Source organism: Canis lupus, chromosome 11, assembly GCF_003254725.2.
Source record: "Canis lupus dingo isolate Sandy chromosome 11, ASM325472v2, whole genome shotgun sequence".
NCBI lineage: Eukaryota > Metazoa > Chordata > Mammalia > Carnivora > Canidae > Canis > Canis lupus.
In genome coordinates this window covers 24,958,037-24,983,142 of record NC_064253.1, presented here as the reverse complement: position 1 = coordinate 24,983,142, position 25,106 = coordinate 24,958,037, and the positions used below count along the sequence as shown (strand labels likewise).

The 25,106-nt window shown below is 37.1% G+C and overlaps 1 protein-coding gene across 9 annotated transcripts in view; it reads right to left on the bottom strand.

Annotated features, from left to right (window-relative positions):
• Positions 1 to 25,106, bottom strand: part of PKD2L2 (polycystin 2 like 2, transient receptor potential cation channel) — a 34,159-nt gene that overhangs the window by 7,379 nt on the left and 1,674 nt on the right. For 3 of the 9 annotated variants that reach the window (XR_003129921.3, XM_025432712.3, XM_025432713.3), the window contains exons 3-12: positions 23,898 to 24,031; positions 21,757 to 22,013; positions 18,932 to 19,225; positions 15,610 to 15,838; positions 13,434 to 13,604; positions 12,976 to 13,157; positions 3,601 to 3,721; positions 2,322 to 2,423; positions 859 to 920; positions 205 to 256 (exon numbers count right to left, since the gene is read on the bottom strand). Coding sequence is in view for 6 of the 9 variants with exons in the window: in XM_025432712.3 (XP_025288497.1) it covers positions 205 to 256; positions 859 to 920; positions 2,322 to 2,423; positions 3,601 to 3,721; positions 12,976 to 13,157; positions 13,434 to 13,604; positions 15,610 to 15,838; positions 18,932 to 19,225; positions 21,757 to 22,013; positions 23,898 to 24,031 (1,604 nt within the window). In the remaining 3 variants the exon portion in view is untranslated. Of the gene's footprint in view, positions 1 to 204; positions 257 to 858; positions 921 to 2,321; positions 2,424 to 3,053; positions 3,163 to 3,600; positions 3,722 to 12,975; positions 13,158 to 13,433; positions 13,605 to 15,609; positions 15,839 to 18,931; positions 19,226 to 21,756; positions 22,014 to 23,897; positions 24,032 to 25,106 lie in introns of all 9 variants that reach the window. The other 6 variants (XM_025432715.3, XM_025432716.3, XR_003129922.3 and 3 more) reach the window with 4 other exon arrangements.

The following is a 25,106-nucleotide window of genomic DNA, read 5'->3' as shown; positions in this document are numbered from 1 at the left end:
CCAGGAATCTGGCTGAGAGCAACAATAAGACAGGTAGCTTGTAGCATTGAAATGACTTGTTCTAAACAAAATAGCTAGACTGGGAGACGTTTTTGGAGGTGGCAGCTACTGCTCTAAAGAATGCAGATCATTTCAATTATTAATCAGAACTCCTGTAGGCATATTTCTAATAAAGCTATCTTTATGAGAAAGTTAAAATCTTACATTTTCATCAAAGCCTTCTCTTCTGGCTTGCTCAGCCAAATCTCCTTTCATACTAAGAATATAAAATAAAAACCAGAGACATATGACAGTAGAAAAGGAAATGCCAACATAAAATATCAGCTCTATAGTTAGGCTCTGAACTGCATTTTTGGTCTTTTTGATAACACCAGTCATTTGGAAAATGTGGTCATTAATAAGTTCTCCAGAGTGTCACATCTCTAGATATAAAAAAGTGTTTATATTATGTCCCATGGCCACAGGCCTGGTCTTGGGAAGCATTTTGGCAGCAAAATGATTTATTAAATATAAAGGTATCCTTAAATATTTTGTATAAAAATGTTTTTATTTTGATAGCTAAGTCAGTGTGCTTAGTGCAGACTAAAATTTTTAACTACCTTTTTAGGGGGGTCTGTATTGTCCTGTCCAGTTTTCTGCTAAAGCTTTTTCTGAGTGGCATGGCATATGTTCTATTAATTTTTAATTAGCTTAGCTTAGAATATCATAGCACTCTCAGAATTAGGCACTATTGGAGGATGTATTGACAACATATTTGGAATCAACACATTGGATGGTGATTGTTTTGCAATCAAGACCTCACTTATTGTGAGTTTCTCATATAATATACAGTCTTAAATGGTAAGTTAAAAACCCTACCTTATGTCTTCATCCTGTTCAGGTTTCTTTAATCTGAGCTTTTCAAGAGCATTGTTGTAACTCTAGACATAATTAAAAATAGTTTAAAACTTCAGCAAATAAATATCCTATATTCTGATCAAGGAAAAAGAAATATGGAATGCTTGTCTCTAGGGACTACTACAACCCTAAAGAAATATGGAGGCAATGCTATGATTTTCTTTCCTTCACTTTGTCACTGCATATGTTTTCTGCCTGCTAGTGAAAAAAAGGGGTGCTCTTGTGGGCATCACACTTGAAAAAAATGATTAAGAAGTTTTATTAACATTTATTGCATTTAAGAATATTAACACTTGAGATGCCTTGTGGCTCAGTGGTTGAGTGTCTGCCTTCAGCTCAGGTTGTGATTCTGGAGTCCTGGGATCGAGTCCCACATTGGGCTCCCTGTGTGGAGCCTGCTTCTCCCTTCTGCCTACATTTCTGCCTCTCTCTGTGTCTCTCATGAATAAATAAATAAAATCTTTAAAAAAAAAGAATGTTAACACTCTAATGCACATTAGCAGCATGGTAATCAAGAGATGAAAGATGAGGGATCCCTGGGTGGCTCAGCAGTTTAGCGCCTGCCTTTGGCCCGGGGCGTGATCCTCGAGTCCCTGGATCAAGTTCTTCACTGGGCTCCCTGCATGGAGCCTGCTTCTTCCTCTGCCTGTGTCTCTGCCTCTCTCTCATGAATAAATAAAAAAATCTTTAAAAAGATGAAAAAACCTACACTTTAGCTCACTGGAGGGCATATTAATAGTTTCATTTTACAAGTGAGTTCTGGGACGGTTTTCAAACACTAATAACCTCACGTCTTTTAGGACTTTTGCTATGTGAAGTGATGTGATTAGAGCCATGGCTATGCAGAGGTGGGCAAGATGGCACACTCATGACTCTGCTAAGAACTCAAGTGAAGTAGGTGCTGAAGAAGACAGGGAAGATGCCAATCTGTCAAGGAGAACAGAATGTCAGGATGGAGGGAGCATTGCTGGGGTCAGTGAGTGACATGAGCAGAGGCGCAGGGGGAGAGGTACAGCAAGAGATGGTACACAGCATTGTGCTCAAACACGAGCTGGGACATAACAATGCTGTAAATGGAGTTGAAGGTAGGAACGCTATATGTAGTTCAGTGATAGTGATTAGAGAGAAGTTGGGACTGTGAGACTTAAGGAGGCCCTTGGACTTATTTGATGGGCCCGGAGAAACTCTGAAGAATTTTGGCAGAGAAGTGATAACATAGCTGGGCGGGCGCAGGAATGAGGCCAGAAGATGTTACTATACTCAAGGCTGGGTGAAGAATATGCGGGGGGCCCTAATCCAGTGTCGGCAGTGAGAATTCAACATGTCCTTGAATCTTGCAAATGTGAACTAAAGCCTCCTGTGTCTCTCATGAATAAATACATAAAAGCGTAAAAAATTTGAGTTAGGAAAAGACTTGGACATACCTTTTTAATCATTTTACCAAGTTCAAAATCTGGTCGTCTGCCTATTGAGTAATCAGCTTTCACTTCAGAATAGGTATCATTAATAATTGCCAAGAACATGTTCTGAAAAAAAAAATCACATAATTATTTCAGTAAAAACTTACATGTTAGTGACTCTGATGAGTGCTGGGATTTGTAAAATTAGATTTAAAAATTTAAAGTAGCTCATATGGGGCAGCCCTGGTGGCTCAGCTGTTTAGCGCTGCCTTCAGCCCAGGGCGTGATCCTGGAGACCTGGGATCGAGTCCCATGTCAGGCTCCCTGCATGGAGCCTGCTTATCACGCTCTTTATCTCTCTCTGTGTCTCTCATGAATAAATAAATAAAATCTTAAAAAAAAATAAAAATAACGTAGCTCATATGATCAGTAATAGAGAAATGGCCATGCAGACTATAACATAGTAGAATGAGGAATGTATAGAGTGTGGATATAGGAAAATATGTTTATGGTAAATGAGAAAATATAAAATATGCATATGAACTGGTATATATGTATATATACACACATGCAAATACACTAATTGGTAAACATTGCATATCAGAAGAAAATAGAATAATGTAACTATATGTTCATAAGAGTATTTTTTTAAAATTCCATAAGCTGTTTAAATGCACAGCCATACTAAAGCTCTTATGAATACTCTGTTCAGATAATACAAACAGCTGTGGTAAGGGTATTTTACTCTCTGCCTACCATTCGCTGAGGCCCAACTCTGTCACTCTGAGGACTTTTGGCCACCACCAGGGCATAACTGCTGCACGTTGACAAAATGTTTTTAAGGAGGACTACAGCAATGCCTGGACTAGGAAAACAAGTTTTCCTGATTAGGAAGACCAAATAAATTTGTCCTGAGCACACATGGAAGACCCATCCTGGAGACTTCTAAAAATCACAAAGGAGCTTTTAGCTATGGGCAGAGCATATTCATCCCTACCAGTGTGGGATGTCTCGGGCTGGAGAGACCTGGGATATTCAAGTTATATGTGGAGAAGATTGAGCACATGACTAGCACACGGGAGACACCAAGATAGTAACTACTGTGATTATGGTCTCCTTTGGACAAATTGAAAACATCTAGACACAGGACATAGCCTGGATTCTTAGGAATCCACACAATTCCTAATAAATGTAAAAAGTTCTGACAGCTAAGCAGTGATACTGTAATTTCTTCTAAGTCAATTTCATTTTTTTATTCTAAAAAAATATAAGCAAAAAAGGGAACATATACGGTCATACTTACCAGCAGGACAAAGAACACAAAAAAGATGAAAGTGATGAAGTAAATGGGTCCCAGGATACGATTGGCTTGCTGAATACCAGCAAAATTAAAATCTCCAAGAACAATTCGAAATTGTGCAAATCTTTGATAGGAAGAAAGGAAAACATTATATCCCCTCATACATAAATGACAACTGATGGGGGTTACCACTGTGTCTAGGAAAATATCCATCCAGCTGCATATGGCATAGGTTCTCTGGTGTTAGTCATGTTAGCACAGTCCTATAAAACTAGGTGTGGAAAGTCGCCCCACAGTTAAAGTACTTCAATAGCTCAGCGGTGATTCAGGAAATGACAGGCTGCCACATACTGAATGTTCACCTGCAAGATTTGGCCCTTGAGATACCTGCTTACCAATTAATCTTGGCTATAGCTTTCTTAGCCTTTCCTGTGCTCTTCTAAAACTTAGAATACCTGACCTTGTCCAATCAGGATTTTCAACTTGTACCTAGACCCAAGAACCCTAAAATTTCAAATATCAAAAATGTGCTGTTTAAATTATACACCTCTTCTGCTAAAATAAGATGCAACAATTTGTCACTTGCTGAGTCTCAAGTGCTGGTAATGATCCTCAAATATGATCTGGAGTTTTTTTGTTTTCTTTAGTTTTTTTGAAGGAGAGCACATGCCAGTGAGCAGGGAAAGGGGCAGAGGGAGAGGATGAGAGAGAGAAGACTCCCAGCTGAGTGCGGAACCCAACTCAGGGCTCAATCCCAGGACCCTGAGATCATGATCTGAGCCAAAATCAAGAGTCAGATGCTCAACCAATGGAGCCACCCAAGCGCCCCCTGAGGTTTATTTTATTCTCTTCAATAACTGTAAATCTTGGATTTGATGTAAAATAATATTTAAGATATTACAGATCTTCATTTTATTAATACTAAAGGTGGAAAATTAAGAAATTAAGGCTTTGAATGAGCACAGTAGTAGGAGAGGTAGAATTAGGATTATTTAACACCTTATTTTCTCATCATTAATTTGCAATGGCATTGCCAGACATGCCAGGCATATGTTATACATTATGTAGATTATTCATTTTTTTAAGTTGAGAACTGTTTCATTTCATCTTTATTCATATATTAAACAATTAATTTTAAAAGTATTTGGGGGATCCCTGGGTGGCGCAGCGGTTTAGCGCCTGCCTTTGGCCCAGGGCGCGATCCTGGAGACCCGGGATCGAATCCCACATCGGGCTCCTCGTGCATGGAGCCTGCTTCTCCCTCTGCCTGTGTCTCTGCCTCTCTCTCTCTCACTGTGTGCCTATCATAAATAAATAAAAAATTTTAAAAAAAGTATTTGGATCTTTCTTTACAAGTTAAAATGGTTTTCTTAGGAATAATTATCTTTTTAGCTGTAATACAAACACTGAGCAATCTGCGGAAGCAAGTTAGAATTTTGCATAAATGGTGATAAACATAGTTAAGGATTGTTGCTTGGGTTCTGTATTATACCAGCAATTAAATTTCAGCATTATTTTAATTAATGTTAATAGAGCCAACAGTCCCAGGAATCAGATTTAAACTAAATTCCAAAGGAAATGATACCAGATTTAACCTATATTCCAAAGGAGGTCATTGGGTCAGTAGGTTATTAAGTTAGAAAAAGATTTGTCGTTTCCATTTTTAAAACCCAGGTTCCTGAGTTGATCATTTTAAATTAATAACTTAAAAATTACTAATAATTAGATGAAACTAAATTCTTTTTCTTTGTATTATGTGAACAGTACATAGGAAAATAATCTCTGTTACTCTTGCTTTGTAACAGTAACATGCTTCTTTATTACTCATATTTTCTGGAATGGATAACATCTATTTTATGTTTCATATGTATAGCCAGGACTCTAATATTGGACAATTAAAAGAGGAAAAAGCAGTCCGGTTTTTCTAATTATAATAATAATGCATGTTCATGGGAGAAATTTTAGAAAGTACTAAAGAAAAGTTTTAAAAATTCATAAGCTAATTAGGAATAACCACATTTTGAAAAAAGGAATAACCACATTTGATACTTTTGCCTTATTTGAATATATGTTTGATATATTTTGATGCCATTGTTACTGCTATTAGATGCTTAAAATGAGTTCTTTATTTTATGGGGAAGCCTGGGATGGAATTTTTTAGTAGTATGTAGATACTTTGCTTGATTGGTTTGTCAGTCAAAAGGAGGAAGTCTTCTTATTCCTGGTTGCTTTTGCCCAGCATGTAAAGGGAGCATATAGCTGTAAACAATGAAGGAAGAAACTATGAAAAGAGCCTGGATGTCCATCCACAGATGAATAGATAAAGAAGATGTGGAATATAAATACAATGGAATACTACTTAGCGATCAAAAAAATGAAATCTTGTCATTTGCAATGATGTGGATGGAACTAGAGGCCTTATGCTAAGTGAAATGTCAGAGAAAGACAATTATGATCTCACTCATATGTGGAATTTAAGAAACAAAACAGAGGATCATAGGGGAAGAGAGAAAAAAAAATAAGACAAAACCAGAGAGGGAGACAAACCAGAAGAGACTCTTAATCATAGGAAACAAAGTGAGGGTCGCTGGAGGGGAGGGAGTGGAGGGATGGGGTAACTGGGTGATGTGCATTAAGGAGGGCATTTGATGTGATGAGCACTGGGTGTTATATAAGGCTGATGATTCATTGAATTCTACCTCTGAAACTAATAATACATCATATGTTAATTAATTGAATTTGAATAAGACAAAAAACCAATGAAGGAAGAAAATGTATTTAAAGAAATTGGCTACTTGGACTCAAGAGTTACCTGGAGTTTCATCCTGGGTACCTAAGACACAATTAAATCATACTTAAAGTGTTTATTCAGCCTTTCCTTCTTTTCTTTTTTTAAAGATTTATTTATTTTAGAGCAAGAGAGAGCAGGGGGGAGGGGCAAAGAGAGAGGGAGCGTCTTAAGCACACTACAGGCTGAGCCCGGAGCCTGACACTGGGCTCGATCTCATGACTCTGAGATCACGACCCTGAGATCATGACATGAGCTGAAACCAAGAGTTGGCCACTTAACTGACTGAACCACCTAGGTACTCCATTTATTCAGCTTTTAATACTGTTTCATAATGTTCTTCTATACAAGATAGAAAAAGATAAGCTGACCTGGAAGAAGAACAAAGTCTCTTAACAAATATTTTTTCCTCTCTGGTATAGGAGATCAAGCTTGATCTGTAATCTTTGAGGTGTATTTATAGGAGAAACGTTAAGGAGGCATCATTTCTCTTCTCCAGAAATTAGCTCATTAACTACAGCTCCCATTCAGCCCTTCTGTATCAGGAAAATATCCAGATACCCCTGCTGTGTAAGTAATGTGAATAACAAAACCCTAACCAATTTGCTGAATGGTTATAATCAGGAGACTTCAAACAATGTAATTGTCATTTTTCTCCTCCTAATTGGAGTTTATCTCCTCCCACCCTCCCACCCTAAGCTAAAAGGAACACCATGACTGCTTTGCATACAGGGTTATGTTGAATGAAAATACTATTTTTACCCTTGGTAACTTTCTATAGTTCTCTTTTACTGAGAAAACTTCCAGCTAACAGATTATTCCATAATAATATATCATTATGGTTAATACGACTTCACATGCCTGGATACTTAGCTATTTCTCAGCATTCTCCAAATATTGCCTAGTCCACTATCTGTCTTCTGTAACTCAAGTTAAACATGTTAGGCCTTCTTGTTCCAGTCTATCTCATACCTTCTCCCACCTGATGTATCTCTACGCCACATTTTCAGTAATTCTTTGCTGACCTATTTTTTACTTTATTCATTATCTTAATCTCTTACTTGCTGTCAAACCTGCTGTCAAACCAACTAGGGTTTTTTTTTTGTTTATTTTTTATTTTTAAGTAGGGTCCATGTGCAGCATGGAGCCCACTGTGGGCCTCAAATCCACAACCCTGAGATCAAGACCCCAGCCAAGATAAAGAGTCCAAAGCTCAATTGACTGGGCCACCCAGGTGCCCCATGTCAACTAGGTTTTAAATCTCAGTTACTACAATTTTCAGTTTTAGAATTGTTTTTGATACTTTTTCAAATATGTAATTTTTATACTGTCCTGTTCTATAACGATATTTTCTGACTTATGTTTTATTTCTCTAAATATAGGAAGTATTGCATGGTTATTCCAGTATCAGAAGTCTTTGAGTCTGTTGTTTGTTATCTGCTAATTCTTGCTTATGATTTCTTACCCCTTCTGTACCAGGTTGGTTTTGACTATCAATAGTAAGTTATATTTGAAAAATTGCTTGTAGAAGTAATTTGAGACTTAGAATGAATAAACCTTTCTCCAGAGAGGTTTTTTGTTTGTTTCTGCAGATGCACACAGACCTTCTAGCCCAGGACCATCTTAATCCAACTTTAAGACATGAAATTCCCTGGATACTGGGTAATTATGAGGGATTGGTTCACCTTTAACTTGAGGCACTAGCACTTCAGTTTCCTTGCCTGATGTGTGGAGAAGTTCTCAGATAAGCCCTCTCCTTGACACCCCCCAGGCAAGCTCTGGACTTTGCCTTCTGTTTCCTTTCTGGGAGAGGTGGCCAGGAGCTCAGTTTCGTTTCTTTTCTTTTCTTTTCTTTTCTTTTCTTTTCTTTCTTTCCTTTTTTTTTTTTTTATAAATTTGTTTTTTATTGGTGTTCAGTTTGCCAACATATAGAATAACACCCACTGCTCATCCCATCAAGTGCCCACCTCAGAGGAGCACAGTTTCTTGACTATTTCTCTGGATCATCAAAAATGCCTTCATGGTGGAGGGTTTGAGGAAGGTGGTGGAGTAAGAAACATTAGGACTTACTAATGTAAGTCCCCACCTAGACAACAATGACATAGGCAGAATTTGGTGTAACTGTTTTGGAGCTCTGGAGCCTCGTTAAGGCTAGCAATGGTCAGGGGATGGCTTAGACAACTTTGGTCTATTTCAGGTTTCAGGTTGGCAAAAACTACCTATCTCCCACCCCCGAGCCCATGGCAGACAGCCATGCATGTATCCCTGGGGCAGCTTGCATGCAACCTCTGGGAGTGAGGGTGGGCAATCAGGACACTGTTCTCCAAACATTAAGGGTCTGTGTTCTGATTGCTGATAGCTCCTTCTGATCGTAGGGGTGCAGACAGAGGTGGGCATATTCCCCTGTCTGTTGCATGTCCCTCTCCCTCTTGCTGAAGAAATGTCCTTGGGATTAAATGGCTGGTGCCCTCCCCTCCTCCTTCATTTTTCCTTTTTTAAAGAAAAGGAGCCAGACATTAAAGACATCAAAAGCAACTGCATATATAGAGGAAATTAGAAAGTCACCATGCATCTCCAAGAAACATGCAGGCTCAGAAAAGACCTAAGAAGACCTTTACATGGGGCACTTGGGTAGCTCAGTTAGTTAAATTTCTGTCTTCGGCTCACATCATGATGCCAGGGTCCTGAGATCGAGCTCTGTGTCGGGATCCCTGCTTCTCCCTCTCCCTCTGCCTGCCACTCCCCCTGCTTGTGTGCATGCATGCTCTCTGTCAAATAAATGAATAAAATTTGTTTACAAAAGAACTTTTACACTTTAGGCTAATCCTCGGTATGAAGACAGTATATAATAATAATAATAATAATAATAATAATAATAAAAACAGGAAACCTGGTGAAGGGCAAGAATCTTATTTCCAGGGTTACCACATTCTGCATTCAAATGTCCAGTTTTCAACAACTAGAAAAGACAGGACATACAAAGAAGCTGGGAACTATGAACCCATCGAAGGAAAAAAATAAACCAACAAAAACTATCCCTGAGAAAAACCAGATGGCAAGCCTACTAGACAAAGACTTTAAAACAGCCATCTTAGAGATGCTCAAAGAACTCTAAGACATGGAGGAAGTCAAGAAAATGGTTTATGAACAAAATGGAAATATCTATAAAGATATAGAAAACCAAAAGAAACCAAGAGGAAATTGTAGAGCTGAAAAATACAATAATTGACATCAAAGTTCATTAGAGGGAGTCAGAGGGATATTTGAGTAGGCAGAAGAAAAAAAAATCAGTGAACCTAAAGATAGGATGATTGATATTATCAAGCCTGGGAAACAGAAAGGAAGAAGATTGAAGAAAAATGAACAGAGCCTCTGGGACACCATCAAGAGACCAACATATCCTAAGGACATGAAAAGATGCTCCATATCACCAACCATCAGGGAAATGCAAATCACAACCACAATGAGATATCACCTCACACCCATTAGGATGTCTACTATTAAAAAAAAAAAAAAAAAGCAGCCCAGAAAATAACAAGTGTTGATGAGGATGTAGGGAAATTGAAACCCTGGTGTACCATTGGTAGGTATGTAAATGATGCGGCCACTGTAGAAAACAGTATGGTGGTTCCTCAAAAAAATTTAGAATAGAATTTCCATGGGATTCAGCAATTCCACCTCTGGGTGTACACCGAAAAGAATTGAAAGCAGAGTCTCGAAGAGATTTGTATGCCCATGTTCATAGAAGCATTATTCACAAAAGCTAAGACTTGGAAGAAGTCCACGTGGCTATTAACAGATTAATGGATAATCAAAATGAGATTTATATATAGAATGGGATATTATTCAGCTTTAAAAAGGGAGGAAATTCTGACATATTGCTCAGCACTGATGAATCCTGGAGACATGCTAAGTGAAGTAAATCAGTCATGAAAAGACAGATACTGTATGATCCCACTAAGAACCTAGAGTTAATAAGAGGGACACACACACACACACACACAAGGTAGAATGGTGGTTACTGGGGAAGGGGACATGGAGAATTCTTGATTAATAGGCATAGTTTCAGTTTTACAAAAGGAAAAGAGTTCTGGAGATGGATTGTGGTGATGGTGGCACAATATGAATGTGCTTAATATCACTGAATTGTACACTTAGAAATGGTTAAGTGCAAATGAAGAGACTGAATATTGACTATTTGAGACTAAAAATATAAAATATTTATCTGCAAATGAAGAGACTGAACTAAATTAATCCCAAAGATCCTTTCCAATGTCAAACAGCCTATAATCTGCGAAGTTTAATTAGCTTTCTCATGAGTGAATTATGTTTGCAGTTCCTACTTCTTGGTCCTTTCCTAGGATCTTATTTCAAGCATTACTTAATAATAAAATGTAGTAGTATTGGACATTGAATATAAATGCAGTAATTTAAAGAACCTGGAGGGATGCCTGGGTGGCATATATATTTTAACACAATAAAAGAAATTCTTATCAACTTAAAGAAAAGCCTTTGGGGCAAGAGAAGCCTTGGATGCTGAGCTTAGTTCTCTGGGTTCTTGCTCTTTGGTTCTGATCCACTATCTATTTTTTTGGTTAGTTCTTCAATGTTATCTGATTTTGTCTAGCTTTTTATTTTTATTTTATTTTTTACTATTTTATTTATTTATTTGAGAGAGAGAGAGCTAGCTAGAGAGCACAAGCAGGGGGAACGACAGAAGGAGAGGGAGAAGCAGTCTCCCCACTGAGCAGGGAGCCCAACTTGGGGCTTGATTCCAGGACCCTGGGATCATGATCTGAGCTAAAGGCAGACACTTAACTAATGGAGCCATCCAGGTGCCCCTCATCTAGCTTTTTAAATTGTCTGAATGGAGGTTGATCTGAATAACCTAGCACATTATTACCAAAAGCAGAAGTCCCTTCATTAATGCAATCTAAAGTTGTCTACCTATTTATTCTGCGCCTTATACTTCCTTTCTTCCTCACTATATCAAGTAAGACCAATTTCCAGGTTCTTTATTTTATTTTTTAATTTTTAAAAAAGATTTTATTTATTTATTCATGAGAGACCCAGAAAGAGGCAGAAACACAGGCAGAGGGAGAACCAATGCGTGACTAGATCCCCTGGGATCATGACCTGAGCCGGAGGCAGACACTCAACCGCTGAGCCACCCAGGCATCCCTCCAGGTTCTTTAAATTACTGCATTTATATTCAATGTCCAATACTACTACATTTTATTATTAAGTAATGCTTGAAATAAGATCCTAGGAAAGGACCAAGAAGTAGGAACTGCAAACATAATTCACTCATGAGAAAGCTAATTAAACTTCGCAGATTATAGGCTGTTTGACATTGGAAAGGATCTTTGGGATTAATTTAGTTCAGTCTCTTCATTTGCAGATAAAGAAATAATGGTCTAGGGACACCCAGGTTGATGGGTGGTTGAGCATCTGCCTTCGGCTCAGGGCATGATCCCATGGTCCTGGTATCGAGTCCCACGTCGGGCTCCCTGCATGGAGCCTGCTTCACCCTCTGCCTGTGTCTCTGCCTCTCTCTCTCTGTCTCTCATGAATAAATAAATAAAATCTTAAAAAAAAAAAAAAGAAATAATGGTCTAGAAAAGTTGAATAGCTGGTGGCAGAATTGGAGAGTAGAGCTATATCCCCTTGGTTCCTAGTCCACTGATTAATAAAGGATTCCAGAAATTATTATGGTATTTCTTAGAACTGGCACTTCAAGGATTTCCATGTGGATGGTGAAGAGAGAGCAACCTAAAACGTTTCTTTAGACCAAAGTTCTCCCAAAACCAAGTAAAAGGGAATCGACAAGTAATTTTTTCTAACCTAAAGAAGTTTCTTGCAGTTTTCCTCAAGGCTGTATGTTAATATGCACTGCAAATTTTCAAAAGAGTGATGCCAAATTTGAAAAACTTATTTAAATATGAAGCCACTTCCCCCCAATCTTGATCTAAGTTACACAGAACATATTTTGAGAATTGATATTTCAGACTATTGTAATTTTCTTACACAAACAGAACTTACTTTACCCAAAAAGGAGAGCAAATTTATTTAAATTATTCACTTAAAAAAAAAAAAAAAGCCTGAATACTTTCTAAGGATTCTACCTGGTAAGTGGTATAAGTTCATTGCATGCTGATTGCTTTATGTGTATAAAAATATTTTCAAAACACAGCTTTGCCAGGTCAGCAAAGAACAATCAGGTGAGTATCAGTAAAAGGATTCTGAAGGTAGAGCCCTTAAAGAAAAACATTTAAGCTTTCTTTTCTCCAGACAATAAATATCATAGAGACATAGAGGCCAATTTCTGTTATATCTGATAAAATTTTTACCAGTGAAAAATTATTTTTCTAACTTGACCTCTTAACATTTAAAAAATGGACTGTACTATCCATTTGGATCTTTTAATGCTAAATACTACTTTGAGTGTGACCAGGTATTTTGCTATCAGTGAAAATAAAAAGCCAAATCTAAATTTATTAAAACATATGTTACTACTTATTATAGGCCTTTCCATGATTTTTCTTTCTTAGAAGCTAGTAAATACAATTACATTTACACTAGCAGCTTACATGGCATTTTGAAAAGTGGAAAAGTCGTCAACTTGTGATCCAAAAACGAGAAATCCTAACTGAGCATAAGCAAAGAATATTATAAAAAACATGATGGCAAATCCTACTATGTCTTTGAGACAGCGAGACAAGGTTGATGACAGCTGAGACATTGTCTTATTAAAGCTTATAAATTTGAATATCTGAAAAAGAACAAAGTTAATTGAAACAAGAATAATATAATTATTTAGAGTGAGTAAAATTAATTTCAGAAAAAAATTGCTTCAAATTAAAGGAAGTACTTAATGATAGGAGTGTTTGAGGATTTGCCCGCAATCATTGCAAGGCCAAGCTACTTTTAAAATTACTTTGTAGTTAAGAAAATCCTTCCCCCCCCCTAATTTGCAGCTTTAGTTCCTGTTTTGCTATCCAATACAGTAAAAAATATATCTGGTGTATTTAATATAAATTATAAATACCTTTATCCATGCAAAAAAGATGGTGATAGCAATTACATTGTTGTAATAAGTGTGCCAATATGCAAGAAAATAGAAGTCTGAATATTTTTCAGTATTTTTTAACAGGTCTCCAAGTAAGAGAAAAATTTGTACATTACAGTATATGTTGAAGGTAACAGTCACAAAACACAACTGAGTGGAAAAATAAGAAAAGTTAAATTAGAGACAATTTCTACTTCTAAATCTCCTGCAGCCTATGAACAGACACAGGAAAAAGTTCCCCAGAAGTTTAACAAAAAAGAAGGGAGAATTAAGGTGAAGGCTTTTACATGAATGGAAATAAACCTCAACTTAAGTTTATGATAGCATCAGGATCACAAAAGTATAAAAATACTGATCACCTGACCAACCTAATCTATCTGCCTGAGTCATGAAACACAAATTTATATAATATTCTGATAAGACTGCATTTCTGCCTCATGTAACCATGTGATTCTTAGAAGCCTATTTTTATTTGTCTTTCATTCCAATGTAGTTGACAGGTAGTGTTATATTAGTTTCAGGTGTACTGTGTAGTAGTTCAACACGTCCATACACATGATACCTAAAAGTTTAATATCTTCTACCTTGCCACACTAAAAAGAATTTTTCCTGTGGGGGAAAAAAAAAAAAGCCCTTTGAGAGCCCTTTGACAATTCTTCTGGAAGAGGATTTCAGAACCAGGGTATGTCAGGCATCACAGCTTTCTAACTGTCATGAAAATCTTCCTTTAACATCCTTGGCCTGAAATGATCATAGTTAAACATTCAATGTCATGTTGTGTGTTAAATGCTAAATGAGGGGATCCCTGGGTGGCGCAGCGGTTTAGCGCCTGCCTTTGGCCCAGGGCGTGATCCTGGAGATCCGGGATCGAATCCCACGTCAGGCTCCCGGTGCATGGAGCCTGCTTCTCCCTCTGCCTATGTCTCTGCCTCTCTCTCTCTCTCACTGTGTGCCTATCATAAATAAATAAAAATTAAAAAAAAAAAAAAATGCTAAATGAGGACACCAGAGATGTAGATGGAACATTTCCTCACTATGAGAAACTTTTTTTTTTTAAAGATTTTATTTATTTATTCATGAGAGACACAGAGAAAGAGAGAGGCAGAGACACAGGCAGAGGGAGAAGCAGGCTCCACGCAGGGAGCCTGACGTGGGACTCGATCCTGGATCTCCGGGATCACGCTCTGGGCTGAAGGTGGCGCTAAACCGCTGAGCCACCCATGCTGGCCAAGAAACTTTTAATCTCATTTTGAGAAACAAAACCTGTATCCTGGATTGGCTCTAAGTGTCAATAGGAGCGTAGAAGCCAGAAATGTTTGTTCATTGTTCCTAAGACTAATGTCTTGCCATCTGCCGACCTCTTTGTATTTTAGTACGTTCCAGTGATGAGAACTGGCAGTTTCTGGAATTTCTTTCAGAGACTGTCTCCCCAGTCCTGGTGTTCTCTGTACCTAGGAGCTACCCTCTGTTGCTCACTACCACCTGCCCCTCCTCTCAGTATTCTTTCTAGGCTTGATTTTGCATATTCTTTCAAAATTCAGTGTAAAGAGGAAAGTGGATTAAGGCAACATAGCAGAGCACATGTCCAAAAATAACCACAATTTTCAACATGAGGTGCTATAAGAAACACATTTTTTTTGAGGGGAGGGAGACCTGTACACATTAAATCCTAATACCTATACAATCACCTGTTCTTCTAAGTTTATGCTGATTATTTCAAGGATCAAATCAGGAAGGAAAAAAGAAATAAGACTTCTAGGGATCCCTGGGTGGCTCAGTTTGGCCCAGGGCGTGATCCTGGGGTCCTGGGATCAAGTCCTGCATCGGGTTCCCTGCATGGAGCCTGCTTCTCTCTCTGCCTGTGTCTCTGCCTCTCTCTCTCTCTCTCTCTCTCTCTCTCTGTGTCTCTCATGGGTAAATAAATAAAATATTTTATTTTATTTTATTTATTTATTTTTTTAAATAAAATATTTAAAAAAAAATAAGACTTCTTAGTTTTGGAAGCATACTAATGGTGTGACAGTTCTTTTTATGATCGATACTTGCAGCTTTTAAAGTAAGTCCCAGATGAACAGAAAATCCTGCTTTTTATACCTCCCTCCCTGGAGAGTTCAGATGTGATTCCCTCCAACCATACACAGGAATGTATACTTACCACCAAGAGTAGTAATTCTAGCCAGTTCCAAACACTTTTGAAATAGGCAGACTTAAATTCTCTTATTTTTTGGGCTTCTTGTGTTGTGAAGACAATAAGAAAAATACAAAATGTGATTTCACAGGAAGCAATGATATAATCATAGTAGCTAACGTATCTGAGGAGCTTCACAGAATAAAACTGCCAGGAAGTAATTATTCCTCCGGTTGCCGGGAATTCTGCCGCCAATCTGTAAAATTAGGTTGTGAGGGTGACTGTGCATTTATTTCAAGCATTTCGATTTCAGTGCCTAGCTCAGTGTGAAACTTCTGGGATGATGTGTACTGTAATAATCGGTTATTTTGTACAAAATATGTCCTCTTGGGATCATGTTGTTTAATACACACGGAATTCTAGTGCACTCACTTATCTTTTTAATGGCTCCGCTTCTTTTGTACTCTGAATATTCAGTGGCCAAAGACCAATGTACTTGAGAAAAGTAAGATGTGATTTTAGCCAGACATTCTTTCTACTCTGTGTTCAGCTTGCTTGGTCATAACAGGGAATACTATTTTATCTCCACAGGAGAATGAGATGATGTTCAAGAAAATGCTATACTGTTACTTACTGGTTTTTTTTTTTGTTGTTGTTTTTAAGATTTTATTTATTAATGAGAAACAGAGAAAGAGGCAGAGACACTGGCAGAGGGAGAAGCAGGCTCCATGCAGGGAGCCCGACGTGGGACTGGATCCCAGGTCTCCAGGATCAGGCCCTGGGCCTAAGGCGGCGCTAAACGGCTGAGCCAACTGGGCTGCCCACTGTTACTTACTGTTATTAATCAGTACTCCTCCCCCACCCCGCCCAGAATACATAATTCTTGAATATTTCAGAAAAGGAAAATACCCTCTCCCCCTTTAGATTATCAGAGACATGTCTTGCTTCTAAGGGTCAAGATTACATATTCTACTAAAACAAATGTTTCTTGTTTACTTTAGGCACACGATGTTGGATTCAAGGATCTACAGGCAAATACAAGGATAAAAATGAATTCCAACACTAAATTTAAAGGTTTTGAAGTTGTTCACTGTATGTCTAATCTTCTCTGTAACTTCAAATAACTAAGAATTGGCAGTAATTTAAGGAACCCAGTATCTCTATCACAATGTAATTATTCCGACTGTTACTCCTATATTAGCAAATACTGGTAGTGGAAGAAGGTGCTGCCAAAAAACCCCAAAAACCAGTTAAAGAGAAAACAGAACTGTTTGTTTTTGCTTTGCATGTAGTAGGTGTGGAATGGTGAGTGAGTGCAGTGAGAGGAATTCAAGATTTTGATCTGAAGTTGTACACTCGTGGAAAGGGAAAAAAAGAACAGCATTCAGTTCAGTTTGCCAGACATGTTTACAAAAGGAAAATCAATGGATAAAGTCTTAAGTAACGTGTTCCCATATAACTACTTACTAGGTATACAACCCGTTTAAAGTTTCAAAATCTGGTTTCTAAAAAGTAGCATTTAAGACAGAAACATAGAATAAGCAGAAACCCCGGAGACAGGAAAGCTGCACTTAGTCTAGTGTAACAAGGAGTTCTCCACATGATTTTAAGCCAGTTATCCCAATGTTTTTCCTCATATTTAAAACATAAAAATGATTTGTATTCTTCACTTTATTCTGAACAGGACTGTTGGAAAAAGTGATTAATGTTGGTAAAAAAGCTCTGATTTAATAAATTTATTTAAAAAATAAAAATAAAATCTTTTAAAAAACTAAAAAAAAGAAAAAAACTCTGATTCCCTGAAAGAAGAGAAAAAAACTATAAATGACATAATGTCCATTGGCTACTTAAGACAATCGATTTGTTTTATTCATTTTATTCATTTTTCCAGATTTTAAAGGCCATGGTTGTGTTTCACTGTCCCTGTTGAACAAAATCCCCTTATCAGAGTAGACACCAATTCCATATTCCATTCAGAGTAAAAATGTAAGACTCATGGGAGAGATGTAAGGCTCACTGAGATTTCAGTAGATACTACTGTTTGCTTGTCTAGTGGTCATTATCCCATTCCTCTTTTCTAACAGAACCCTGATTGTATCAGGTATCCACTCATTCCCAGATCACTCAGAGGAAGCTGATTCAACCTGATCCAATCATGGATTAATGGATCCATGGATCAAACAGATCCAATCATGGTAATCCTCTTTCCTTTGTCAGTGTTTGATTCTAGAACATGGGCCTAAAGCCAATTAACATGGTCCACGTTAGGCAAATGACCTAAGATCATCAGACTAATGGAAAGAATTTTTCTCTTTAGAGGGTTCTCTCCCCCTGCCTTCTCTTTCTCCTTTTTCTCCTCCACCACCTCCTCCTTTTCCTCATAAGGGAATACCTCTTATCATCTTCCCTGGGTCCAAATCACCTGGGTGTGTCCTTCTCATGTAATGATAGAAATGCAAGGGAACAGGTTTAAAATACAAACTCATTTCAAACTTCTGCTTGTATCTCATCTGTTCCCATTCTGTTGACCACATCCAGTCACAAGGCTGAGCCCAGCATCAGGAGCTGGGTGTAAGTGTACCTGGCCTTGGGTGGCAGAGCACTGCAAGGTTACATGGCAAAGATGTGAAGAATGGGGGCCATTTTTGCAAATCACCACAGGCTCTAATCATTTCTAGGATATGGGCTATTGGTGTATATTGTTTGGAACTTATATTGTTCATTCTTGAGACAAAAATTAATAACTTAATGAAGAAGCTCATTCTGAAAGGACATCAACAGATTTGAATGATCTAGAGGAAGAAATCAAGACTAAATGTTAGATCTGCACAGCTGCAGAATGACAATAGGACTATATATCATTAATATAAAACATACTATAATTCTCCATTTTCTTGAATATATCTCAAAACAGTGAAACAATGAATATGATGTTGCTTTACCATAGTTTTCATTATTGGCATAACTACATTATATTTGAGGCTTATGATTTCTTTTTTTAAGTAGGCTCCAGGCCCAGTGTGGAACCCAACATGGTGCTTGGACTCATGACTGTGAGATCAAAGCCTGAGATGAGATCAAGAGTCAGATGCTTAACCAAATGAGCCACCCAGGCACCCCTGGGGCTTATGATTTAAATCTCAGTACACACACAAACTGGAAACCCTAATGAGGTATCTGGATGTTATATATGCATGCATGTATTTGAAATAGGCTACACACCAATGTAGGGCCCAAACTCATGACCCTGAGATCAAAAGTCCTCTGCTTCAGTGACTGAGCCAGCCAACCACCCCTTTGGAAGCTTTTTAAATTCAAGAGGCTAATAAAGAGGTTTTGAGTTACTTACCTGATAATGCAAAACAGGTTTACGTTAGCATTGTATAATGAAAAATCAATAAAAATAACTCTAGTCCCTCTTGTGATCCAGCTGTTCAGTTTAAGGTCAACGAACTTGTTTTTTGTTTCAGATTTTGATTTTGATAAAGTGAAAATAAATCCCCCATTTTGGTAAACACCAACAAATCCCCAGTGCCAAGGGGAGGAACTAGTAGGAGCAGCATACTTCCATCTGTTAGGTATAAAAAGAATAATGGAGAGACGAGAAAGCCTGACTGAGATGTATTCTAAGAATTTACGGTACCTTAAAAAAAAAAAAAAGCAGTATTAAGTTTATAAGTATTATAGTAGTTTTGAAGCAAGACAATGAGTTAAGGATTTAGTATGTTTTCATTTTTTAGTGTTTAGTGTGGACAACACACTGGACTAGATGCTATGAGAAAAGGTTTTAAAAAAATCCATCTGTTGCCTCAAGGAATTTATAATCTAGAAAACCATGACTGAGTTTTTTTTTTTCTTTAATACATGTTTCTGTTGTCTTATGAGATCTTTAGTCTTTTTGTAGGACAAGAATATCAAGCACTATGATTCAGAAATACTGGTCTCCATACAGTAAAAGAGGAGCTTCGTAGTCTGTCTTCTACAGGTCATATGCCATGTATAAATGTCAATAAACAAGGGCTTTCCTACAATGTCTAGATCGTTAAATAGGTATTTTAATGAAAGTTCATAAATCAAAGTAAAATATGCATAACTGAATTTTGTTTCCATCTATTTATTTATTTATCAAGAACGAGCAAGCACACGTGAGGTGGGGAGGGGAAGAGGGAGAGAGAGAGAATCCCAAGTGGACTCCATGCTTAGTGTGGAGCGGGAGGCTGGTCTGATCCCCCAACCCTGAGATCATGACCTGAGCTGATATCAAGAGTCCCATGCTCAACTGAATGAGCCATCCAGGCGCCCCATCTTTTCTACTTTTAATTATGGGATATCAAAAAATAAAGTCTTGACTCCTCATTTAAGTCCTTGTTCGGTCTCCCCAAACAGGATTTGAATGATTTCCCAAAGGTGCACTGCACTGCTTAAACTCATTTTTCTATTAATATTAATAGTACTGTGTTTGTTTTCAGGAGGGGGGAAAAGTGATACCACTAAGAAAAAATACTCAGATTTAATGAAAATTCCATTGTATTTTTGAGTGTTTTCCACATGGTTGTTAAACTGGAACAAAAACATTTGTTACACCAATCCTCTCCTACTTCCAATTTTTTATGTTTTTAATTAGTGAATGTTACATTTTAGATAGACAAACATGCCCAGACTGATGCTTATTTTGGTTGTTAGGGAATAACAAGTACTGTAATTCCAAATCTGTGGTGTTAATTTTGGTATTTATTTATTTTTAAATATTTTATTTATTTATTCATAAGAGATAGAGAGGCAGAGACACAGGCAGAGGGAGAAGCGGGCTCCCTATGGGGAGTCCGATGCGGAACTCGATCCCAGGATCCAAGGATCATGCCTTGGGCCGAAGGCAGACAGTCTACTGCTGAGCCACCCAAGTGTCCCTAATTTTGATATTTAAATTAATTGTAGTTGTTTGTGGAGATTTTGGAATAATAGAATACCTAACAGATTAGTTTTCAGATTCCAATTTAAGATGTGCAATTGAATAACTGATTTATTTTGTAATTTTTCATTGAAAGAGTAGTATATAGTACTGTAGTATCTAAGATAATGTGTCACCATGCTTTTGAGTTTATTATATTTCTAAGAATTATACAAGCACTTTATTATTCTAAAGTATAACCAAAAACTTAACACAAAGAAAAAATGAGTCAACAAAAACTGCAAAGCAGTGATTAATCTTGGGGCTACAGAAGAGGTTGTTGAAGAAAAGCAATGTAATCATTGCTCATATTTATAATATAAACATTGACTAATGATTAGCAAAAATTAAGATCTAACTACAGGCCAAGAGAAATGGGAAGTTATGTGTAGAGGGAGGGACACAGGACAGACACCTTTTATGACGGAGACAACAGATACATATAACTGTAAAATCAAGTAACAGCAGGATAAGCACATCATTTAGAAATAGGAAGTACACCAGAAGAAATAACTAGAAGAGCTCAAAGAAGCTGCTTCTAGAAAATTGTATCATTTTGATAAATATTACATTAAAAAATTTGTTCCCTCTCCCTATGATTTTCATAGGATCATAAAAGCAATGATACCAGAATCTTCTGTATTAAGGGGAGGCAATGTCAGTGGTTTTGGGTTTTATGTTTTCAGTATAGACATGAGTGTACATCAGCATTAGCCTCAGCCAATTTGGAGAACACTGCTGTAATATCTTTAGAAGACATCATCAAATGCAATGCCTTCAGAGCATAACTGCTCCTCTTCCATATTGGCAGTAACACAAGATATCACTGAAGTGAGCCAGAGTGAGGAAGGAGGAAAGCAGCAGGGCACACCTAAGATACTCCCTAGGGGTCCCAAGACACTTTTGGGATGTGTTTGAGGGAGTCTGGTCAGAGACAGAAAAACTGATTGAGTATTGTAAAAGCAAAAATGGATGCTTTACCTTATGTCCAAAATGACTTAGCACTTCACACTCTGTTAGAAAAAATACTCTTAATATCCTTTGGTAATCAAAATAACACATTCACTCTTACTTTTCTAAACACCGCTCCTTCCTTTGATACTATTATTAAAATAGTCTCCTTACCTGTCAGACCATTGTTGGTATTATTTGGAAAAAATATATATTTTCCTAATTTTTTAAAAAACATACAATGGTAAGATGTTAGAAAAAGTTACATTACTTACTCAGTTTCCTGTTTAAGGCCAAATTCATCCATGTCTTCACTTTTAGAAGTATATTTATCATAACATTCATTCATCAAAGACTGAAAAGATGAATAGACTTTGCATGTGTTGTTGCGGACTTTTAGTTGACGAACTCTGGGGACTCCTAAAAGTATGTTCTCATAGTAGATGCGACTGCTGTTCTTTAAATCATACAACGTCTTGTTAGTGTACCATGAGTCCCAGTACAGACCTTCCAAAAGGGGTCCTTCCATAAACTTCATATAGAAAGATAAATGTTATAGGAAAAATATTTTCATGTCAATTGTATAAGAGAATCTACATTCAAAATGTTATCTTAAGACCATGAAAATCAGTGATTTTCAGGAGTATGAAAACTACTGACCAAGTCACCACTAGTATTAAAGGAAATGAATTCAATGATGATAATGAAGATGGTTAACATTCACTAAGCTCTGTGTACTATGCATTGCTCTAGCATTGCCATTTAAGGATTTTTAAAATTACAAATATTAATTCATTTAATTTCACAACCCTTCTTCTCTGTTTGAGGGTATATTGAAAACTGTCCCCAATACATGAGTATATAAACCCATAGTCACACACTCATGGTGTCATGGCCACAAATCATGACTTCCCCTCAAAGTTGTCTGTTCTCCTTTCCCACCAGCTCCAGTGGTGATGACTGCTACTCCTTCCTGGCTTTGCCCTTGTAAGAGATCCTAAACCCAGGATTCTGTTTTTTCTCTCCTGCATTTGTCTTGTCATTGGCCATGCATACTTCAAGACAGCACGATGAAAAAAAGCAGGGTGAACTCTATTCCTAGTCTTGGGGAAGATCTCCTTGTTCTTTTCTATTTCATCTGGCCTATACAAATGACCTCTAATCATCTGCTTCTCATCTCGAACTTCCCCTCTAACACTAAAGAAGGACCCTGCCTCCTTCCTAAGTTTCAGATTCCCAGCATGGCATTCATAATTTGACCTCTGTTCAATTCATAGTTTGGCCTGTTTTTTTAAACCTCATTTTCTATATTCCTATAATGCCAAACATAGCTCCATGTGTAGAATTACTTATAGCACATAACCTAAAACGCCCTCCTGGTATGCATCCTTGAAAACGCAACTGAATTGTAATCAACTCTGGAAAACCTTCCTATCTCTTCCTTATATGTCCTAATGTTTGTGAGTTGGTACCTGAAAATTCCATTCTCTTAATTGTTCTTTCCTAATAATGTGAGCATCTTGCTAAGTTAAATGTAATGGAAAAAACAAATCTATTCCAAAGCTGAAGGAGTTATACTCTCACATAATTAAAAACACTATAAAGTTATATTTTGCATATGTACTTTATTATTATACTTGATTGTATACTGTACACTACTGTAATACACACAGTACAGGGCTGTATACCAAAATTATATACATTTCACTTAATGGGCCATTTAAGGATTTTTTTAAAGTTTTACTTTTTTATTAATCTCTACACCCAAAGTGAGGCTTGAACCCATAGCCCGGAGACCAAGAGTTCCATGCCCTTCCAACTAAGCCAGTGAGGCATTCACACTTAAGGATTTTTTTTTTTTAAAGATTTTATTTATTTACTCATGAGAGACAGGCAGAGAGAGAGACAGAGAGACAGAGAGATAGAAGAGGCAGAGACACAGGCAGAGGGAGAAACAGGCTCTATGCAGGGAGGCTGACATGGGACTCGATCCCAGGTCTCCAGGATTAGGCCCTGGGCTGAAGGCGGCGCTAAACCGCTGAGCCACTGGGGCTGCCCCACACTTAAGGATTTTTTAAGAATAATTTTCACTGTATACAATTACAGTGTGACACATATCCTAACCTCACATAAGCAAGTCTACTATTTTCCAAATAATAATGTTAAAAAGGATAATTTTTTAAATTATGCAATGATAATGTTAAAAAAGGGATAATTTTTAAAATTCTAAGAACTCTGTTACAATGAGAGCATACGTTCTCAATATACACTGATTGGCTGATTCTAAAAGTTTAAAGGAACGATATTCATTTTTATTCATTCCTTCAACAAATGTCTCCAGTGCCTATTATGTGTGCCAAGAGTTAGTTTATGCAATACCAAAAGCTACTTCATTCTCAGTCACATGATACCTTACCTTCCAAAAATCAGTTATGCTGCGTATAGATTTAAAGTTGGTTCTTTCATCACCAGGCACAGAAGTGTCCAAAAATAAAGATGACATAACTTTGTTTAAGTAATACATATGTGGGTTTACCATCCCAAAAGTCACTAAAGAAAAGAATTTTTGTTTAAAAATTTATTTTTAAAAACTGTTTATCAGGATTAAAAATTAAATTTTGTTCCCCATTTTGTTTCGAAAATTCAAATTTTTTGACTAATTATAAAAGTAATTAAAAAAGGAAACAGAAATATACAAAACAGGAAGAAGTTGCTAGACTTAGGTTTAGCATGTATTCTTCAGATATTCCCATATGCCTACACATTTATAAAGAAAATAAATTTATTTTTACAGAAATGAGATCACATTATGCATACTATTCTCCAAGCTTTTTCTCTATTTTGAGTAGACAATGTAATGTAGTGAATAAAGCTATGGACTCTAAATTCAAACAGATAATGATTTGAATCCTAACATAAGGATGACATCTCCTCCCTCATAGTTTTGAGAAGTGAGGTAATGCATATGGAACATTTAAAACCATGTTTTGGCATATGATAATAATTTTAAAAATTAACTAGTATTTGTTCTATTTCAAGGGTAGGTGGGTAGGTTTTATAGCAGGGTCTTTCTTTTTTTTTTTTTTTTTAATTTATGATAGTCACAGAGAGAGAGAGAGAGAGAGGCAGAGACACAGGGAGAGGGAGAAGCAGGCTCCATGCACCGGGAGCCTGACATGGGATTCGATCCCAGGTCTCCAGGATCGCGCCCTGGGCCAAAGGCAGGTGCCAAACCGCTGCGCCACCTAGGGATCCCCAGGGTCTTTCTTCAGTATGACTATTTAGTCATATTTAGACCTATTTAGGTCTTTTTTTTTTTTTTTTGCTAGAAGCCTTTTAGTTTTTACCAATATCTATCTTCAACATTATTCTATAGCATATAAGCCTATGCCATACTTTATAATGTTCCATATTATTTCATTGTAAATACCAAAATGTTAAACAAATCCTGTCTTTTTTGTTTTTTTTTTTTTTTTTTACAAATCCTCTGTTGATAAAGATTTAAGTTGCTTTCAGTTCTTCCTAATTATAAAGATTTTTTAAAATGTTTCTGAATAGTGAGATTTTGATTTTTATATTTTTCCATTCCCTTAATGTTCTGTAAGAAGCATTTAAAAACCAGTCT